The 16,076-nt window shown below is 40.3% G+C and overlaps 1 protein-coding gene across 1 annotated transcript in view; it reads right to left on the reverse strand.

Moving 5' to 3' along the window:
• ZMIZ1 (zinc finger MIZ-type containing 1) overlaps positions 1-16,076 on the reverse strand; it is a 312,000-nt gene that overhangs the window by 26,556 nt on the left and 269,368 nt on the right. Inside the window, exons 7-12 of the mRNA XM_075154379.1 lie at positions 10,834-10,948; positions 8,405-8,622; positions 6,787-6,985; positions 5,492-5,782; positions 3,157-3,339; positions 668-842 (exon numbers count right to left, since the gene is read on the reverse strand). Coding sequence (XP_075010480.1) covers positions 668-842; positions 3,157-3,339; positions 5,492-5,782; positions 6,787-6,985; positions 8,405-8,622; positions 10,834-10,948 — 1,181 coding nt within the window. The remainder of the gene's footprint in view (positions 1-667; positions 843-3,156; positions 3,340-5,491; positions 5,783-6,786; positions 6,986-8,404; positions 8,623-10,833; positions 10,949-16,076) is intronic.

Genomic DNA, 16,076 nt, shown 5'->3' on the forward strand with positions numbered 1-16,076 from the left:
TTTACAGAAAACATAAAGGTTCTCCCAGTTCCCTAGTAAATGACATCTCCTATTGTTCATTGGTCACTTCAAAACCTCAAATAACTTGTGCTAATATACAGCCAGAGAGATCTTGTTATTCCTGCCCTGTTCCCAGCCAAATGTAGCTGTGACGTTGAGTGGCTTTGAAAGGAACATACATCAATTTTTGGCATACTACTGAATATTCTTAAGAAGCCTGTATGGATCACAATAGAGATACCACTATAAATATTCACATTTTACACTATTCTGCAGTGATGTTCAATGAATGGCTTTGCCCTTGAACAAAGCAGACCACAATGAAAGTTCATACAATAAACAAGCCTACCAAGCACACATAATGCAACCCAAAATCAAGTGTTTTATCCTAAGGAAGCGTATCAAAGCAATATTTCAGGAGTAAAATCCTTACAAGTTTAACCTGGAAGAACTTTTCTGATACTCTATTTTAGGAGCGGATAGCAATCTTTCTCTTTCCTGTCCACTGGCTCTAGTGAACCTGCACCGTGCATGCCACCTATCACAACTTGGCAATCCAAGCCTCTGCCAGAGCAGCAATTGGAGCTAGTTTCCAGACTCTGAAATGTGTGTGGCAGAGAACAGAGGGACAATAAATGACCGTGGGGGCATTCTGTTTGCTACTCACTTGGAGGTGGTGGTAAAGCATTGATATTTGGTTTAATGTCAGGTGGGAATGGTGGTTTGACATCCTGGTTAGGTGACAGGTATGGAGGAATATTGCTCCCTGGAGTCATTGGTGGCGTGGGGTTTCCTGGAACAGGTGAATGAGGGTAATTTGCCACAGGTACAGGCCTTGATGGCTAGAAAATAAATAACATCACATTGTTACTGCAGTCTGAAAATAAGAATAATAAGCCTTGTGAACTGTACTGCTATCAAACACCAGAGACTACAAACAAGGTAGGCAGGCCCCTCTGTCTCCGGAAGGACAAGAAACCACAGGACGTCCCATGAGGCCTTCGGGAAGAGGCAGGCTAGGCGAGCAAAGCAGGAACTGAAACCAGCAGACCAGCCAGCTTAATTCAGGCAATGACCAGATACAAGCAAGGCTGCCAAGAGGCTTATCACGTTGCTCTGAATGCTCTCTTTCTGAAACCAACCAGCCATTCGCTTCAGTTTTTCCACACCACCCCAACCCACCCAACCTTTTGTATCTCTTTGGCTTCCTCCCAAAAATAGCCCCAGTGCACAAAAGCCTACATGAAAAACAATATCCAAAGACACGCAATTAGAATGTCTGCGTCCTTTTTACTTCCATCTATCCTCTTCCACCCCTGTCCAACCCATCTACTCAGAATGAAAGCTCTGCGGGTCAGGGGATGTCTTTTATTCTGTGTACCTACAGTTTCATTCTGTTCTTAGTTTGCTGCTGAACAAGACAAACTAAGAGAAAAAGGATAGTTACGTATAAATAGTAGCTATACTATTAAAACACCACTGGTTTTGTTTCTTGTAGTTAAGGGGATGGTTGCAGTTAACAGAATAAACCAGTAACGATGATGCGAAGGAAGCTGACGTTAAACAAAACTGCAATTGCATGGCACTCTCTTGTAATAGCTCGTGTACCATAAGCACATACACATGAGAGTGTCAGAAGATTAAAATCTTCACAGACAGCCAAAGTATCAGGACTTCAAATCTGATTCTGTATCTAAATGCTATGCTGCTAGCCTAGGATCCTCTAAAGTACATAAGAGCTGCATTCTGAAATCTTAAGCATTTACATTTCCAACCATCTTTGCTTTTTTCTTTAACACATAGTTACTATCTCCACAATCACTACAATCCAAAGGTTCAGGTCCTGTCTGTGGCAAGCTGGATTTTTTTCCCCTAGCCCGGACAACCTCCCTTCTTAACAACGTCTCTTATTTTCTAACTGTTTCCAGAAAGATTGATATTTGAATACAAAATAGGGGACGCATTGGAAAGACCACAGATTCTCTGTTAGAACTATCCTGTAAACAAAAAACTTAAACCCCATCTAAAATAAACACATGTAAAATATATTAAAAAAATCTGTCACTTAAAAACTTCACACAGATCATCTGCTGTTATTTTAGCAGAAGTGACTGCACTGGAATCACAGTAGTTGAGGATCTGTTTCCTCCTTGTGTTCTTCCTGGCAGTGTACTGCAAAAGCTGCCACGATGCAAAAGGCATTCCTTTGGGTACCACAGTGGACAGCCTGGTTGCCTAGAACAGATGCTCTATAGTAAAGGTTTGGTTTTTTTAATTCCTCTTTTTTCAACGGTGGTTTCTGTGTGAAACACACCGGAACAATTCCGGTTCAAGGCCAATGTGCATCTTAGATCTTTCAGCCTACATTCAAAATCAGAATGTAGTCTGGAGACTTCAACAGCTAATGCTTTAAAAGCAGGTCAGACCATTGATGGTCCTCCCCATTGTTATACTCACTGGAGTACCTGTGTGCAACAGATCGCTTTTGTGCGCACTTCAAAGATGTCAAACCTCAGCAGGCCCTCAGTACAAACTCAGTGTGGAAAATACTAAGATTTATCCAAGATGTATTCATAAAACAACTTTTAGGTAACATTTTAACAATTCTAATTCTTGCCCAAAACAAGCAGCACAGATGGAAAAAAAGGAGAAAAGAGGAGGGAGAGGTCGGAGAAAGTCACGCAAACTTCAGTTCAAAAATAAATTCTACAGCTGGAACAGGTTTTAAGTTTGGGCTGGCTTAATCCAACAGTGACCACTGTAGGTCAGAAAGTGGGAGGCTGCAATGTGGAACTTGCTTATTACAAATTTCCAAAGTTGTATTCTTACAGGGTGCCATGAATAGGTGAAAATATTACACCTGAACCCCATTAGGTACTTCTTTTTACATGCTATATTTGAAGAAAAACCAACATTTTCTTGTAAAAGCCTTTAATGTGCTGCAGTAATATTCAATTTTCTTTATGAACTGCTCTGAAATTACAATGCAACTTGGCTGATTGACTAGATTCTGTGATATCCAAAACATTAGTAAAAACACTGTGCTTTTTTCTCTCTTTCCTTTAATTACGTAAAAGCAGTATCTATGAAGTCATCAATGTGACTTCATTCATAAATGTCTACCAGAATGCAACAAGATAATCTAAAAATTCTTACCTTGTAATACTGCCCCATGTTGACCGTTGGAGGAGGGTACTGTCCTGTGTTTTGCTGGCTTGGCATCCTCTGTCCAGGATAGTTGGGAGACGTAAGGGGTCTTGGAGGGTTGGGAGTGGGGTACTGACCAGGCTGGTTTGGAAACTGGCTATTTGGTCCATACTGCTGGTTTCCATAATTTGGCTATTTCATGACAGAAATGAAAGAGGACAAAGATCTGTTTCATGCAAGCAGCTGTCCTGAATTGATTATTAGCGTACATTCAATAGCAGAATCAAAACAAACAAAAAACCCTCCAAGTGAATACTCCTCAATTTAGTGCCACTCATGCCTAAACCAGAGCCTGATGAGTGGAGGTGCTCACTCAAAAGCATAAAAGTCCCGCAAACCGAAGTGGGATAAGAATAACCATGTACCTTAACACTCGCACTCACTCAGCCTTGCAGCACTGTCAAAGGGCACCGTGTTTGAAGAAACCAGAATTACCACCAGATGCAACGTTCACAAAATCTTTGTGTTTTTGCAAGTGCTACCAGCCCCACCCCTGAGGCTCCTTTTGGAGATGGAGAATGAAAGCACAGAAAGAAAAATTAACATTAAAAAAAATATCCTGGAATGGGCAGAGAATAGAAGCTGTGTTGTCCATGTCTGTCTTCTCAACACAACTGCTATGCTGGCCCTGTGCTAGAGTGTTTAGCAATACCCTAACAACTAAATAGAAGCTATTACTAGTCATAAACACCTTGCTAGTGCTAGCTAGTACTGTTCTGCAGTTTTGGAATCAAAGTCATGAAAACTGGAACTTTAAAGGTAACAAAATGTCAATTTGAAAAATTAACTGATTAATAAGAAGTTTCCTTAAATGAAGGTTTCAAAACCCAACAAGCAAATAGCATCTACGGGATCTGCAGAATTCCGTACCAGCAAGCATGTAATATTTAGGGCACTGTTCAGCATTGCCTTCTTGGGAACATGTTCATATTCACTTACAATGAAAAACCTGCCTCTGAAGCAGCAAAGAGGGATTTACAATATTCCTTAAAATATGAAATCTGAAGATAAAAATTATCTGAACAAGCCACATTCTGTGTTTTCTTAACTTAGTCGTAGAATAGGTTGCAGTATTTATAGAGGGAAAAGCCTTCCCAGAGAAGCAACTCCTGCAAAAGCATGTAACTTTTTTTATTTCTGATTTTTTTTTATTATTAAAAAAAAAAATAGTTTGCAGATCAGGAAAGAAATGTAGCTCAATAATAAATGTTTGCTATATTTTATGCATACCATGGTAGTCTTTGCTGTCTTCTATAAAATCTTACTACTATTATTATAGTCAGGGCAGTATCATGATATTCAAAGCTCTACACCTGGAGTTATAGCTGTTATAGTCTCAGTTTAATACAGAATTTTACCAGGAAATTCTCTCTGAAGCAGGTAACTGGTGGCTAGATTTGTAAAGACATTTAGGTGCATATAGATGCCGAGAGAGAGTTGGTGAGATTCTCAAAAGCATCTACTGCCTGATTCACATAAATTTGAATAGCAAAATGCATTGGTGCTTTTTAAAAATCCAAAAGCTCATCCGTCTACATCTTTGGTTGTCTAAATTTCTTTGAAATTTTGACCCTAAGTGTTTTGGCCAAGGTCATAATACAAGTCAATGGCAATGTAATTTTGTCTACAAAGCCACTCAGATCTCATATAACAGCATAGGAACTTAAGACAGAAATACTACACTCCAAATAAACTTGTATTAGATAAATGCTGACACAGAGGGATTCGAGTTCAACATGATTTATATTCACCTCAGTGCCTATGAAAATCAAGCCTCAAGAAGTTTGGAAAGCAATTGGTCTTTAAAATAAATGTCATTACTATTGGTGTTTACACAACATATGCCCTGTATTTCTTTAGAACAACAAAACCATCCAAGAAAATGCAGATCACATGTATTGGGCTCAAATGAAATATTTCACCTTCAACATCTCTTTTAAGTTGTCACGTTAAATAAATCCACTCCTGTGAAAGAAGTCTGCTTACAGTCTATGAATTCACCATCTAGCATGAGAATCTCAAAGTGACATTTTGAGGGCTCAGCTGGTTTAGGCCTTTCTCGGTTTTAATGACTGTCATCTTGACTAACATAGCAAGGGCCAACCTGAATACTTTACCAGCTCAAAAGGAAGAGCTGCTGCTACTCGTATTTTAACGGCAGTACTCCTACGAAGGCTGGAACAAAGATGTACCTATCGTACAGGGATGCACACCACACATTACGCAGCACATTGCAACTTGCAGTCAAAATAATAGTGTACGCAAATATAATTTATTTTATTACCTCTCCTGGGTACGGTCTCTTTATGCCCTGTATAGGCAAAGACTGGGGGCGTGGGCCTGGGTAGGCTTGCTGAGGCATCCTCTGCCCATGGGTGTTGAAGGGACTCATTCCAGGAGGCCGAGGCTGGTTCATGCCCATGGGTGGCCCACTCATGCTGGAAGGCGTCATTCCTGCTCCCATACTTGCTGGGTTCATGTTGCCTGGCATAGAAGCAGGGCCACGAGGACCAGGCTGGTTCATAAACTGGTTGTTGTAAGCCTGAGTTGGACCCATCTGGAAAGAGGAACAAACCTTCAACGGAAGAAGAAGAAAAAAAAAAAAAGAATAAAATGCGACATGCATTTAAAATGGGAGGAGGGAGCTGAACATGCTTTTGGGGGAGGGAAGAAGGGAAGGATTTATGTCGCATTTTCCTTCAATGTTCTCCAACATTTGATGGGTGGTGATGTTTATAATAAAAATTCAATTGGAATTGTAGAAGGCATAAGAGAGAAAGACAGACATAAGTCCAAGGTGAGCAATTAAATCGTTTAAATTGGCTAGTCTATTACTGTAAGATAACAGCTTAGGAAGTTGGCTGTGTACATACAGCACAACACTACAATTTCTAAGACATTGTACTTCTTTAGATCACCTGGCATATAGGCCCATATATGCTTCAAAAACTCAGAGAGGTAAAAAAGCTAAGGAGGAAAACACCTGCATTGATCAAACCCTTGTTTATTTTAAGAAAAAATTATTACACAAAGTCGTGACATGCTGGAGGCTATGGATCACCAGAAATGCATGTCTCGCATAGCTGTTCTCATAGACAACATTATTAAAAAGCAAATCTCTTTTCTACTGCTGTTTCCTTGTTTGCAGGGAAAAAAAGAACCAACCAACTGTAGTTGGCAAAATAAGCAACTACCCAAGCGGTACAAAATCTAATCCAAGATTCTGGAACATTTCACCAGGTACTCAAATTTAGAGGTTCACAGGGCTGGCAAAGGCAGCAATAATATATCACGTCAGATGCAGCCATAACTTTGGGTAATCTTCAATTTTTTTAAGGGGCAATCTCCAAACTACAAAATACACTTAGGCAAGATTTATCAGGAAGAACACAGGAGACCGACTCATACCTACATACACACATTCCAGGAGCTTCTCATAAGCATTTATAACCATGCTCATGCACAAAAAACCAGTAATAGATTAGGCACCCTAATAAACAAGGGAGTAAGAAGGACAGCCCAATTCCCTGTAATGGTCAAGAACAGGCAGGTATGAAGACATAAGGGTTACTCTCTTACCGGTCCATACTGGTTCATGTCCTTATTCTGCGTTTCCTGAAGGGCTGCCACAGTGGCTGTAGCTGTAGCTGTTGCTGTAGCAGCTGCAGCTGCAACTGCAGCAGCGGCAGCAGCTGCAGCTGGCTGGGTGAAATCAGCTGGTGGCCTTGTGTGTGGGGGGATCCCCATTCCTGCAGGGGTATTTGGGCCTCCAGGGTAACTAACAGGGAAGAAAAGAAAGAAAGAGAGAGAGAGAGAGAGAGAATTAAGACATGCCTGGTGGATTTTGTTTTGAACGTTGGTGTGATCCTGATCTGGAACTGTCCCAAAACCACGTCTCAACGCCTAATGGAAGCCAGCAGGATGGGGAATTAGGTGTGTACATGAGACACCAGTGTTGCTCACGTGCAACAGTCCACCGTCAGCTTGTAAGGCACCACTGTCAGTTGTTTCGGGGGCAGTGAACTGCTTTGCAGCTCTGTAGCTTACTGCGAAGTTGAACTGAAATCCTGAAAGAAATGCATGCTCCATTTCCCAATAGTGTAGGGGCAGACTGCACAGCAGCATGAACAGAGAGCTTCCTCTACTACAGCGCGTTCATCTGCCTCAGTGGTGAATTATGCCAAGTATTCCCGACGTAAAAGCATTCCCACCTGAATCTCAGCAGAAAGGCCAGGAGAGACCCAATGCAATCAGCTCTACTGGATCCCACACAACGTATTTTGCAGTTCCTACCCAGCTCTCCCATTGATCATAAGATAAATTAAGCTAAACCATGCCTTTCCCACTCCAAGACATCAACTACCTTTATAAATATGGGCCAGTATACTATGCCCATTTTAGAGATGTTAATACAAAGCTGAAGAAACTTTCTGACTTGTTCAAGGTCACTCGGTAGATGAGCGGCAGAGATGAAAGGAGAGGTAAGTTCCCGGAGTCCCAGGCTTATATTCTTCACACGAGACTGACTATGCTAACAACCTTTTCAGCAGGCTTTGCAGAGGGACCATAAATAGTAGTTTCAGTTAAGTGCACTTACCACCCTTGTTTACAAAGCATAGACACAGAAAGTCAAAATGTAACAAAACCCAGGCTATTAGTTTTGGCTTATTTCACTAATGCAGCATTTACTTCCCCCAAATAAATACACAGTTTGACCATCTCTCTTAACAAACATCTTCATCTTCAATTCTTTTCAAATTCCTGCTGCAGAGTAAGTCTTTGGGCAGAAATATTCCACTGCATAGGAACCTACTTTGCCTAATACTCAAGCATATTCCTCCATAGGCACGTAGAAATTATATCATCAATACCTTTCACATCCCGGCCTTATTAAATGTTAATCATTCCTAAGCCTGTGGTCTGTTTAACAATCTCTCTTAATTAAAACTTTATTTTGGGGGTTTATTAGAGCTAATTGATTGACCTAAGCCATTTCCATTTACTGTGATGAATTTCACTGCAGTTTGGGTAGCTGATTTCCAAAGCTGTAAAAGCAGTATGCACTTCAGTTAACCAGCATAAAAGAGTATTGAGACTTTATATAATTAAAATAAGCCCATGACACTTCTGCCAGGTCATGAGAACAAGCTTCATCAACTATTTACATCCATTTTCCACTCACCCAAGTAAATCTTACCTGCCACCAAAGCCTCCACTTCCAGGATAATTGGGTCGCCCATACATGCCCTGCTGTATGTATGGCTGAGTGGAGCCTGCCTTAGCTGAAAATTGTTGCTGCTGTCCAGCAAACTGAGGAGAGTTGATTCCAGGGTTGCTGGTAGTCATCCCAGAAGCCATGGGATTTCCTGCTGGGTTCATAGGGTTATTAGCATTTGCCATTGGATTTCCCAGCACCTGTGAGTAAAAACATAAGAATAAGGGGCTGCACCTTCAACTACATCAAGCAAATTAAGTTGATTTGCTGCAATCGATAAATTACAATATAACCACCCTGTACTCTGAACTTGTTGATATTTAGGTACACACTCCTGGTGATTTCTCCTTTTCTTTTGCCATTTCCAAACAAACAGGAGTTTCTGATCTCTAATTATCCTTCACAGGAGATTTTTAACTAGATGGAACCCAAACTAACATGCTTATGAAAAAAGTCACGAATAAGACCTGCTAGAACCATGCTCTCTAGGTGACAAATTCATCCCATGAAGAGAAAGCACATGCTTTTTCTTTTTTTTGTTGTAGGACTTCAAAATAACTTGCAAATATTCAGTCTCATTGGCATACTGTAAAGGGTGCTCATTAGCATACTACAGATGCAAAAACTGTGAAAGAATATATTTCAGTGGCTTAACTGGTTCTTGAATCTAAAGTATACTCTCTCTAAAGTGTACAGAAGTCTATTGGTTGTTTTTATTGCTTCTTAGAAAAGAGTCCTCTGTTCTGTTTTTAAAAGGACTTGGTTTGCTTATTTGAAGCATTTATTTTTTTCAATTGAACCAAAATTGTTAAGATTTCCGTTGAGATCTAAGTATGGCTGTTCATGCATCACCTGCATGGAAATCTGTCTCCTACTTGGGAAGAAATTTAATGGTCATGATTTTTACAGAAGACCAAGTCATCAGCTTTGGGAATTTGTGAAAGGGAATTGGTGAGCCCAGCTCATTCCTTTCCCCCGGGGAACATGAAGACTTACGGTAAACCCTGTCATTCACTTCCATCTGCTCTGAGGAGCTACAACCAAGCTTCATGTTTCAGAGTTTCACCCTTCCCTTGCAGTGATTCTGAAGAAGCATTTTTTTCTTTTATTGCACATTCCTCTGAAGTATCATGATGAGTTCAAGTTACATTACAGTGTTCTTACGATAGAACAAAACTCTGAGTCTTTTTATTTTCTTTCCTTTTGCCTTTTTAAGTGTGAAAGATTTTCACAAGAAACTGTATTTCCATTCTCTGGCCAATGTATAGACCTACCTGTTTACTCAGGTGTTTCTCTCCCAGATAGGATACCTTTTTTTTTTAAGGTGTTAAAAAGAAAGCAACGATAATAAATGATGTTATAGATCCTGTAACTGTTTCCTCTTTTTATTTTTTGAAGAAAGATTTTGCCACAACCAGTGCTTACATAGCTGCCATGTGAGTATCTATACGACTTGGCCCCTGAATGATTTCTTTTTCAAATGGCTCAATCCATAACAATTTTGTTTTCAATTTTCTGACCAAAATTAAAATAATGAAAAAAAAAAAGATCCACAGAAAATTTTGTATGGGATCTAACGTCTCTTGATTTGAGAAAGGTAGAAAAGACAAGTTAGATTTATATACCACTTGCACTCATTAAAGATGGTGATGTGTTTAGAGCACTTCATCCACGGTGTAAGAAAAGCCTACACTGTCTGAGAGCTTAATCTGTGCCACATCCCTTGGAGAGCGCACGATCACAAATAATTGGCATCTCCTTCATTAAAGCTGCTTCTTTTTGTATGGCATAATTCAATATTCAATATAGAAGAAAAAGCGAGGTAAGAGCAGAGAGAACCAAATGAAAATCCAGTAAGCATGACTCTCCCCTGGAAGTCAGGAGCTCATACTTTTGCTCCAATGCATATTGAAATATTTTTGCGAAGTAAGGCAGCATTAACAGGAGACATTGAGAAGAGCACAGCCTATAGCTGGTAGTTAGCACCTTTCACCAGCCCACAAGTACGACACAACCCCGGGTAAAATCAACAATAACTATTGTTTGGTGAATCTAGCTAGAAATTTTATTTGTAATAAAACAACTCTTCAAACTCAATGTGAAATTCCCAAGAGGTTTGGGATCACTCCAAAGTCATACTTTTAGTGTTGAAACCATACAGCGCAAAGTACGTGCTAAACCCAACCCTGACGTTTGCATGGAGCTAAAGGAGTTACTGACTCAAGCTCTCAGACGCCTCCTTTCCGATGACACCAAAGAGGACACGACTGGAAAAAAAATGCAGCATGTACAACAAAGAGAACACAGACACTGTTATCGATTCCAAGAGGATTTTCCAAAAAGCTTTCCATTTTGCAAACGTTAGTGAAAACCCGTATCGGCAGGGGAGGAAGCATAAAAACGAAGCTTACCTGGCTTTGAGAGGTGTTAGTCACACCCCATACTGTGGTGACCACTGATAAAGAGCCTGGAGGCTGGTTGGTATTTTGCTGCCAGGGAACAGAATCGTAAGGGAATGACCCATCACTGCAAAAATAAATGTTTAGGAGGGTGAGATTTTGGAAGTTTAAACAGTGGCAAGTTGCTGGCAGGGACACAGGGATTAACACCTGACATTACCTTAACTCCCCGCTCCTCCTTCCGTTATTAGCCTGGTACGCTCAGAGGTACAAAGTTTCTTTAATAGCAACGTGATCATATCAAAACCACACAGAACTAATGAACTCCTTAACTATATTGAAGCACAGGGCTTTTAACCATAAAGGTCTGTTACCGACGAAAGTAAAAATAAACGCAGGGGCAGAGTTTCAAACAAGGATACTAAGCAAGTTGCTCAGAAGCACTTATTTTTTGCAAACCATCTCAAGCTCTTCAACAATCATTGCTTCAGCTGCCTCATATCAATTCAATTAGATTTTGAGACCAGACTGCAGCTCCACTGTCTGCACTGGGTCCCCAAATGGCCAGAAAAGCCTTTAAAGGAATAGCAGTTCAACATCATTTTGAAAAGTAAATTGAAATTCAGATAGTGTTCTCCCACACGATGGATAAGCTGCATGCCAAAAACAGTATTAGCTAATCAGCATTCTAGAAAATCAACTGCAGATATACAAGACATCTTTCAGATAAAATATGTGGATGAGAGGATTGGGTTTTTCCATTACCTTTGCTCACAGATACAAGCAAACATTTCTTACATTTCTCTTCATACAAAAGCATTGGTGGTTTCAAAATGAACACAGGATAGGTACACATCTGGTGTAATTAATGAAATACGTTAAATCCAGTGAAAGTAACTAATAATCCCATAACTGTAAAATATATCCCACTTGAAATTTGCTCGTTCTCATACTATTAACTTGCAAATGAGATTTCTATTTGCATATATGTACACATACACACACGTGATCTTTCCTCATCTAGATATAGATACCATTTAATACACACACGCATTGCGTTCTCATTTTCAAACGCCATCGACTTGTATTTTATATCAAGAACTGCATTTTTGCCTGGACTATCAGCTACCACTGGAATTCTATACAGGGCTACCTGGCCTAAAGAATCCATACAGGCTCTTCGAACGCTGTATCTGCATGCTTCAAAGCCTGCACTGTAAAGTGCCACACAATTAACTCATACAAGACATGGTGAGACAACCAACTTGCCAAAGTCCTAAAAAGGGTTCTGTGGCAGACCAGGGAGCTGACTCTCCATGTCCCCAGACAGCACTCCAGGCTTGGGCCACTGCTCCTTTCTTTTGTGCTGTGAGCCAAAATCAGGGACTACCTATGTGTTCATTCTTTAGCCTGTTCATAACATCTAACCTAAATCATTTAATAGGAATTGCATTGCACAAAGAAGTGCACACGCATGGGATAAAAACTGCCTATGTCCCAAGTAACCCATAAACTAATAACAGCTACAGCAACTGTGTAAGGTAAAATGAAACAGTGAATACCTTTTACAAACGACGAGGAAATTTCAAACAAATTCCATAATGCTGTGCCAGCACAACAGCATTCTATTAGAACATAACGGTGAATTTGAACTGACCTATTTCTTTCAAAATACCCAAATTGAATTAAGCAATAAAATCACAAAAAAAAATTAAAATTAGTTAAATTAGGGAAAAGAATTATTTCCCCTAACAAATAATTAGGGAAAATTAGTGGAAAATAGTAATTTTCTGTCAGATGCTTGACGCGTAATGGTTACATTGACAGCATCCATATAAACCAATGTGTGAATTAGGGCATATTTAACACCTTGCAATTAGTAAGCCCTCCTAGCTCATTTTTTTTTAAAATATTTTCTCTCAGAAGGCTGAAAATCTTCCCCCTCTCATTCAGAGGCTCAGACAATGGCTTCAGTGACTAATATTTGCAAGTGACGCAATGCTTCAGCAAGTCCCCTCCACCGGCATGGAGACAAATGATGACTAACCCAGAATTTGTGATTGCTATGAAGCCTTCCTCTTTCTTCCTGCTCTGAATGATGCCTCCTACTTTACTTCCTTCTCTGACTGTTTTTGATGATGCCTGCTCTGTGATTTGTTTGGATATTTATGGCACATATGAGTATTTGTATACTTCAACGACTACAAAGAAGCTCTCTCCATGATATAAGCAGTTAAAGGACTCACTGCAGCCATTCCTCTCTATTCCCCACTGATGTGCTGTGGGCAGATAATAAAACCTGAGGGACAAGGCAAATATTTTGCAAGTGTATGAGTAAATAAGAAAGGTAATGACAGGCAGGGATCAAACCACAGAGCGACTGAAGGTTCCTCTAATACAAATATGCCTTACGGTTTGTACGCATACTCAAACTTTGAGCTAGCGATGCCTTAGCCTGCTGTTAAGAAGTTATAACCATTTCTTCACTTTGCCTCCAAAGCAAAGTTCCCCTCCTTTACAGTTCACAGAAGGCATTTCATATATTGCTCACCGCACTTGCCAATGGTAGAGTCAGAGCGTTTGTTTAGTGGAAGGCTGCACTGGGTTCTCAAAGACAATCAGTTCATCTAATTACAAGGAAGAGTAAATCACTCAGTTTTTACTGTATTACAGTTAAAATGGGTGACGCCTCCAGAAACCACATTGTTGACATATGATGAAAGCCTCCAGCACAGGACCCAGCATAACACATGAAAGCCAGAAAAAAAGACCAGGTACAGATTTGTTGAGAAATATTAATTGTGCACATTGAATCACGTGACTATTACATTATCCAACACAGGACTTAGCTTTAAATTGCAGACAACATTAGTATCAGAAATTATGGCGACGCTGAAATAGTGATGGATGTTCCTTGCAGAACATCAACTTATACACCCTAATATATACTTACTGCACTAGACCTCACTTCACTCAAACTTCATTGCATTACCCCAACGAGAAATACACGGCATTCTTGCGGTTTGCATTCCCCAGCATGATATTCTGGCCTATCACCAATTACATACATGTTTGAGTATGACTTTTGCCATAGTGGATACAATACCCACCCTTCCTCCACTGCGTGAAGGCTTCTTTGGTTTCAAGCAGTAGGAGATGCTGAAACACACGCCACAACTAAAGGATTACTTGTCCCTCCCCTTCGCTCTTTCAACTTGCATTTCTGTCCTTAGACAACCCAAAGGAATACTCCCACCATCAAAGGAAAATCCATATAACTACCGTAATGAAACACAACCAATCCAATTCTCATTTGCAAAAGAGCAGTGGCTTTCCACTGTTATTATAGACACCTGTGAATTATTCCAAAATCCCTTTCTATAAACTTGAAAATGGCAGCCAATAGAGAAAGAAGCTTCAACCTCTCCAGCCACAGCAAAATGCTGCCCACGACATTGTTCCTGTTGAACGGTACAAGGGTAATTAAGTCTCTCACTACACCCTGGAGGGCAGTGAGTCAGTTTGGGCTCAGCTGGAGTCCACTAAAAGAGTATTGACTAAATTTATAATAGTGTTAATGAACCTATACATACTACTGGTCAGCATTAAAGGCCAAACAGCAGAAGAAGCCACAGAGCAAAGAGAAGGAGATGGAGGGAAATTACTTCTCAAACTATGATGTAGTAAAACTGCAATCAAGGAATAAGGAGGAAGGATTTCTTAGCTGCTGGCAAATGTACTGAAACCATTGGTAACACAACACTCATGTCGGAGAAGTACATCGGCACTTAGGTCTAAACAGTTTCTCTTAATCTCAGTACTGGGAAAACGGAACCAGACAGATATTCAGTCTCTTTGGAATAGTTACAGACTTCGTGTCAGACACACACTGTTAGTTAATTCTAATAAAAGTTGCTTAATAACAAGTGAGCTCCATAAATTAATACTAGTGAATTACTGTAATTTATACATAATTTGTGGCATTATTTGAAAATGCTGTATTTTAAATATGTTTATGTTGTCATTAAAGCAATTGTATGCGTACCTGATACTCTGTTTGCATGTCTTCATTGATTGAGGAAGGAGAGATTCAGATGGTTTAGTGAAGTATGCATCCCTAGAGCATTAGTACTTCACATGTTGTGGAGGAATTATATCTGGAATTATATCTTCCCAGTGATTTTCCACATCACTTGTTGAGAAGACCAGGTGTCTAAAACACTACCTATATAGAGCATCTATCTCCATTTTAAACACTGAAAATCCATCAACTACTACAGAAAAGCACCAGATGTTGGCTTTCTCAAAAAATCTTTTCATTCCAAGCACTGCAATCAAGTTTCCCACAACTGGGCTTTCAGTGACTAGTTTCTGTTGGTTACCCTGAAGCCAGCTTTAGAGTTTTGCAGGGGTCTTTAACGTTCCTGAAGCACAGTCATCCCACCTGACTGGTAGCTGACACACATAGAGTCCACACAACCCTTTAAATCCACAGACCCTATCATAACTTCTTCAGCTGACACCAAGATGAGCAGGTAATTGCCAGTGTAACACTGACTGTCATTTCTCCCATGTCTTCTTTTGTCAGCCATGGACACCTAGAGAAGAGAGCATCTGACAACAAGGAGTGAGATGATGGAGATCCACCCAGGCCAAACACTCCTTTGCAGTTATACATGGCCAAAAATTAGAACGGTCCAAATACAGCCCAAAACCGTGGCTCCTGATCTGTTCTTGCCGGCACCTCTCTGTGTCTGTACCTTGCTCTTCCCCTACAAGTGCCCCTGGGCGCGTGTGTGCTCAGGGCGCCCAGCACCCCTTGGCTGTATTCTTGGTTGGAGCCTCTAGGTGACACTACTTTAATACAAACTAAAATATAACAATCTCCAAACAAGGCTCCTTGCTCCTGCCTCACCCCTCTCTTCCCCCTAAAACCTCATCTGTCTGCAGTGGAAAAATATCACAAATCCCGCAATCAGAACAGGAAACGAAGCCCTACGTAACTGTAGCACCAATGCATGTGTTTCATGCCCATATGGTCTCACAAGTTAGGCAGCTTAGCTCCTTTCATTCAGGTTTAGTTTTTGTTTTACTTGGGTTTCTCAAATGAACACCACTCACGTAGCTTTAATTATTAATATGGATTCAGTTAGCAATTCTTGATTAGGGTACCACCATAAACTTATTTTAAGCATACTCTTACTTAAGAAAAAGACTGTTTTGCATGGTGCAGTGCAAATACTGAATTTGAACCG

This window comes from Calonectris borealis, chromosome 7 (genome assembly GCF_964195595.1).
Source record: "Calonectris borealis chromosome 7, bCalBor7.hap1.2, whole genome shotgun sequence".
In the NCBI taxonomy this organism is placed as follows: Eukaryota; Metazoa; Chordata; class Aves; order Procellariiformes; family Procellariidae; genus Calonectris; species Calonectris borealis.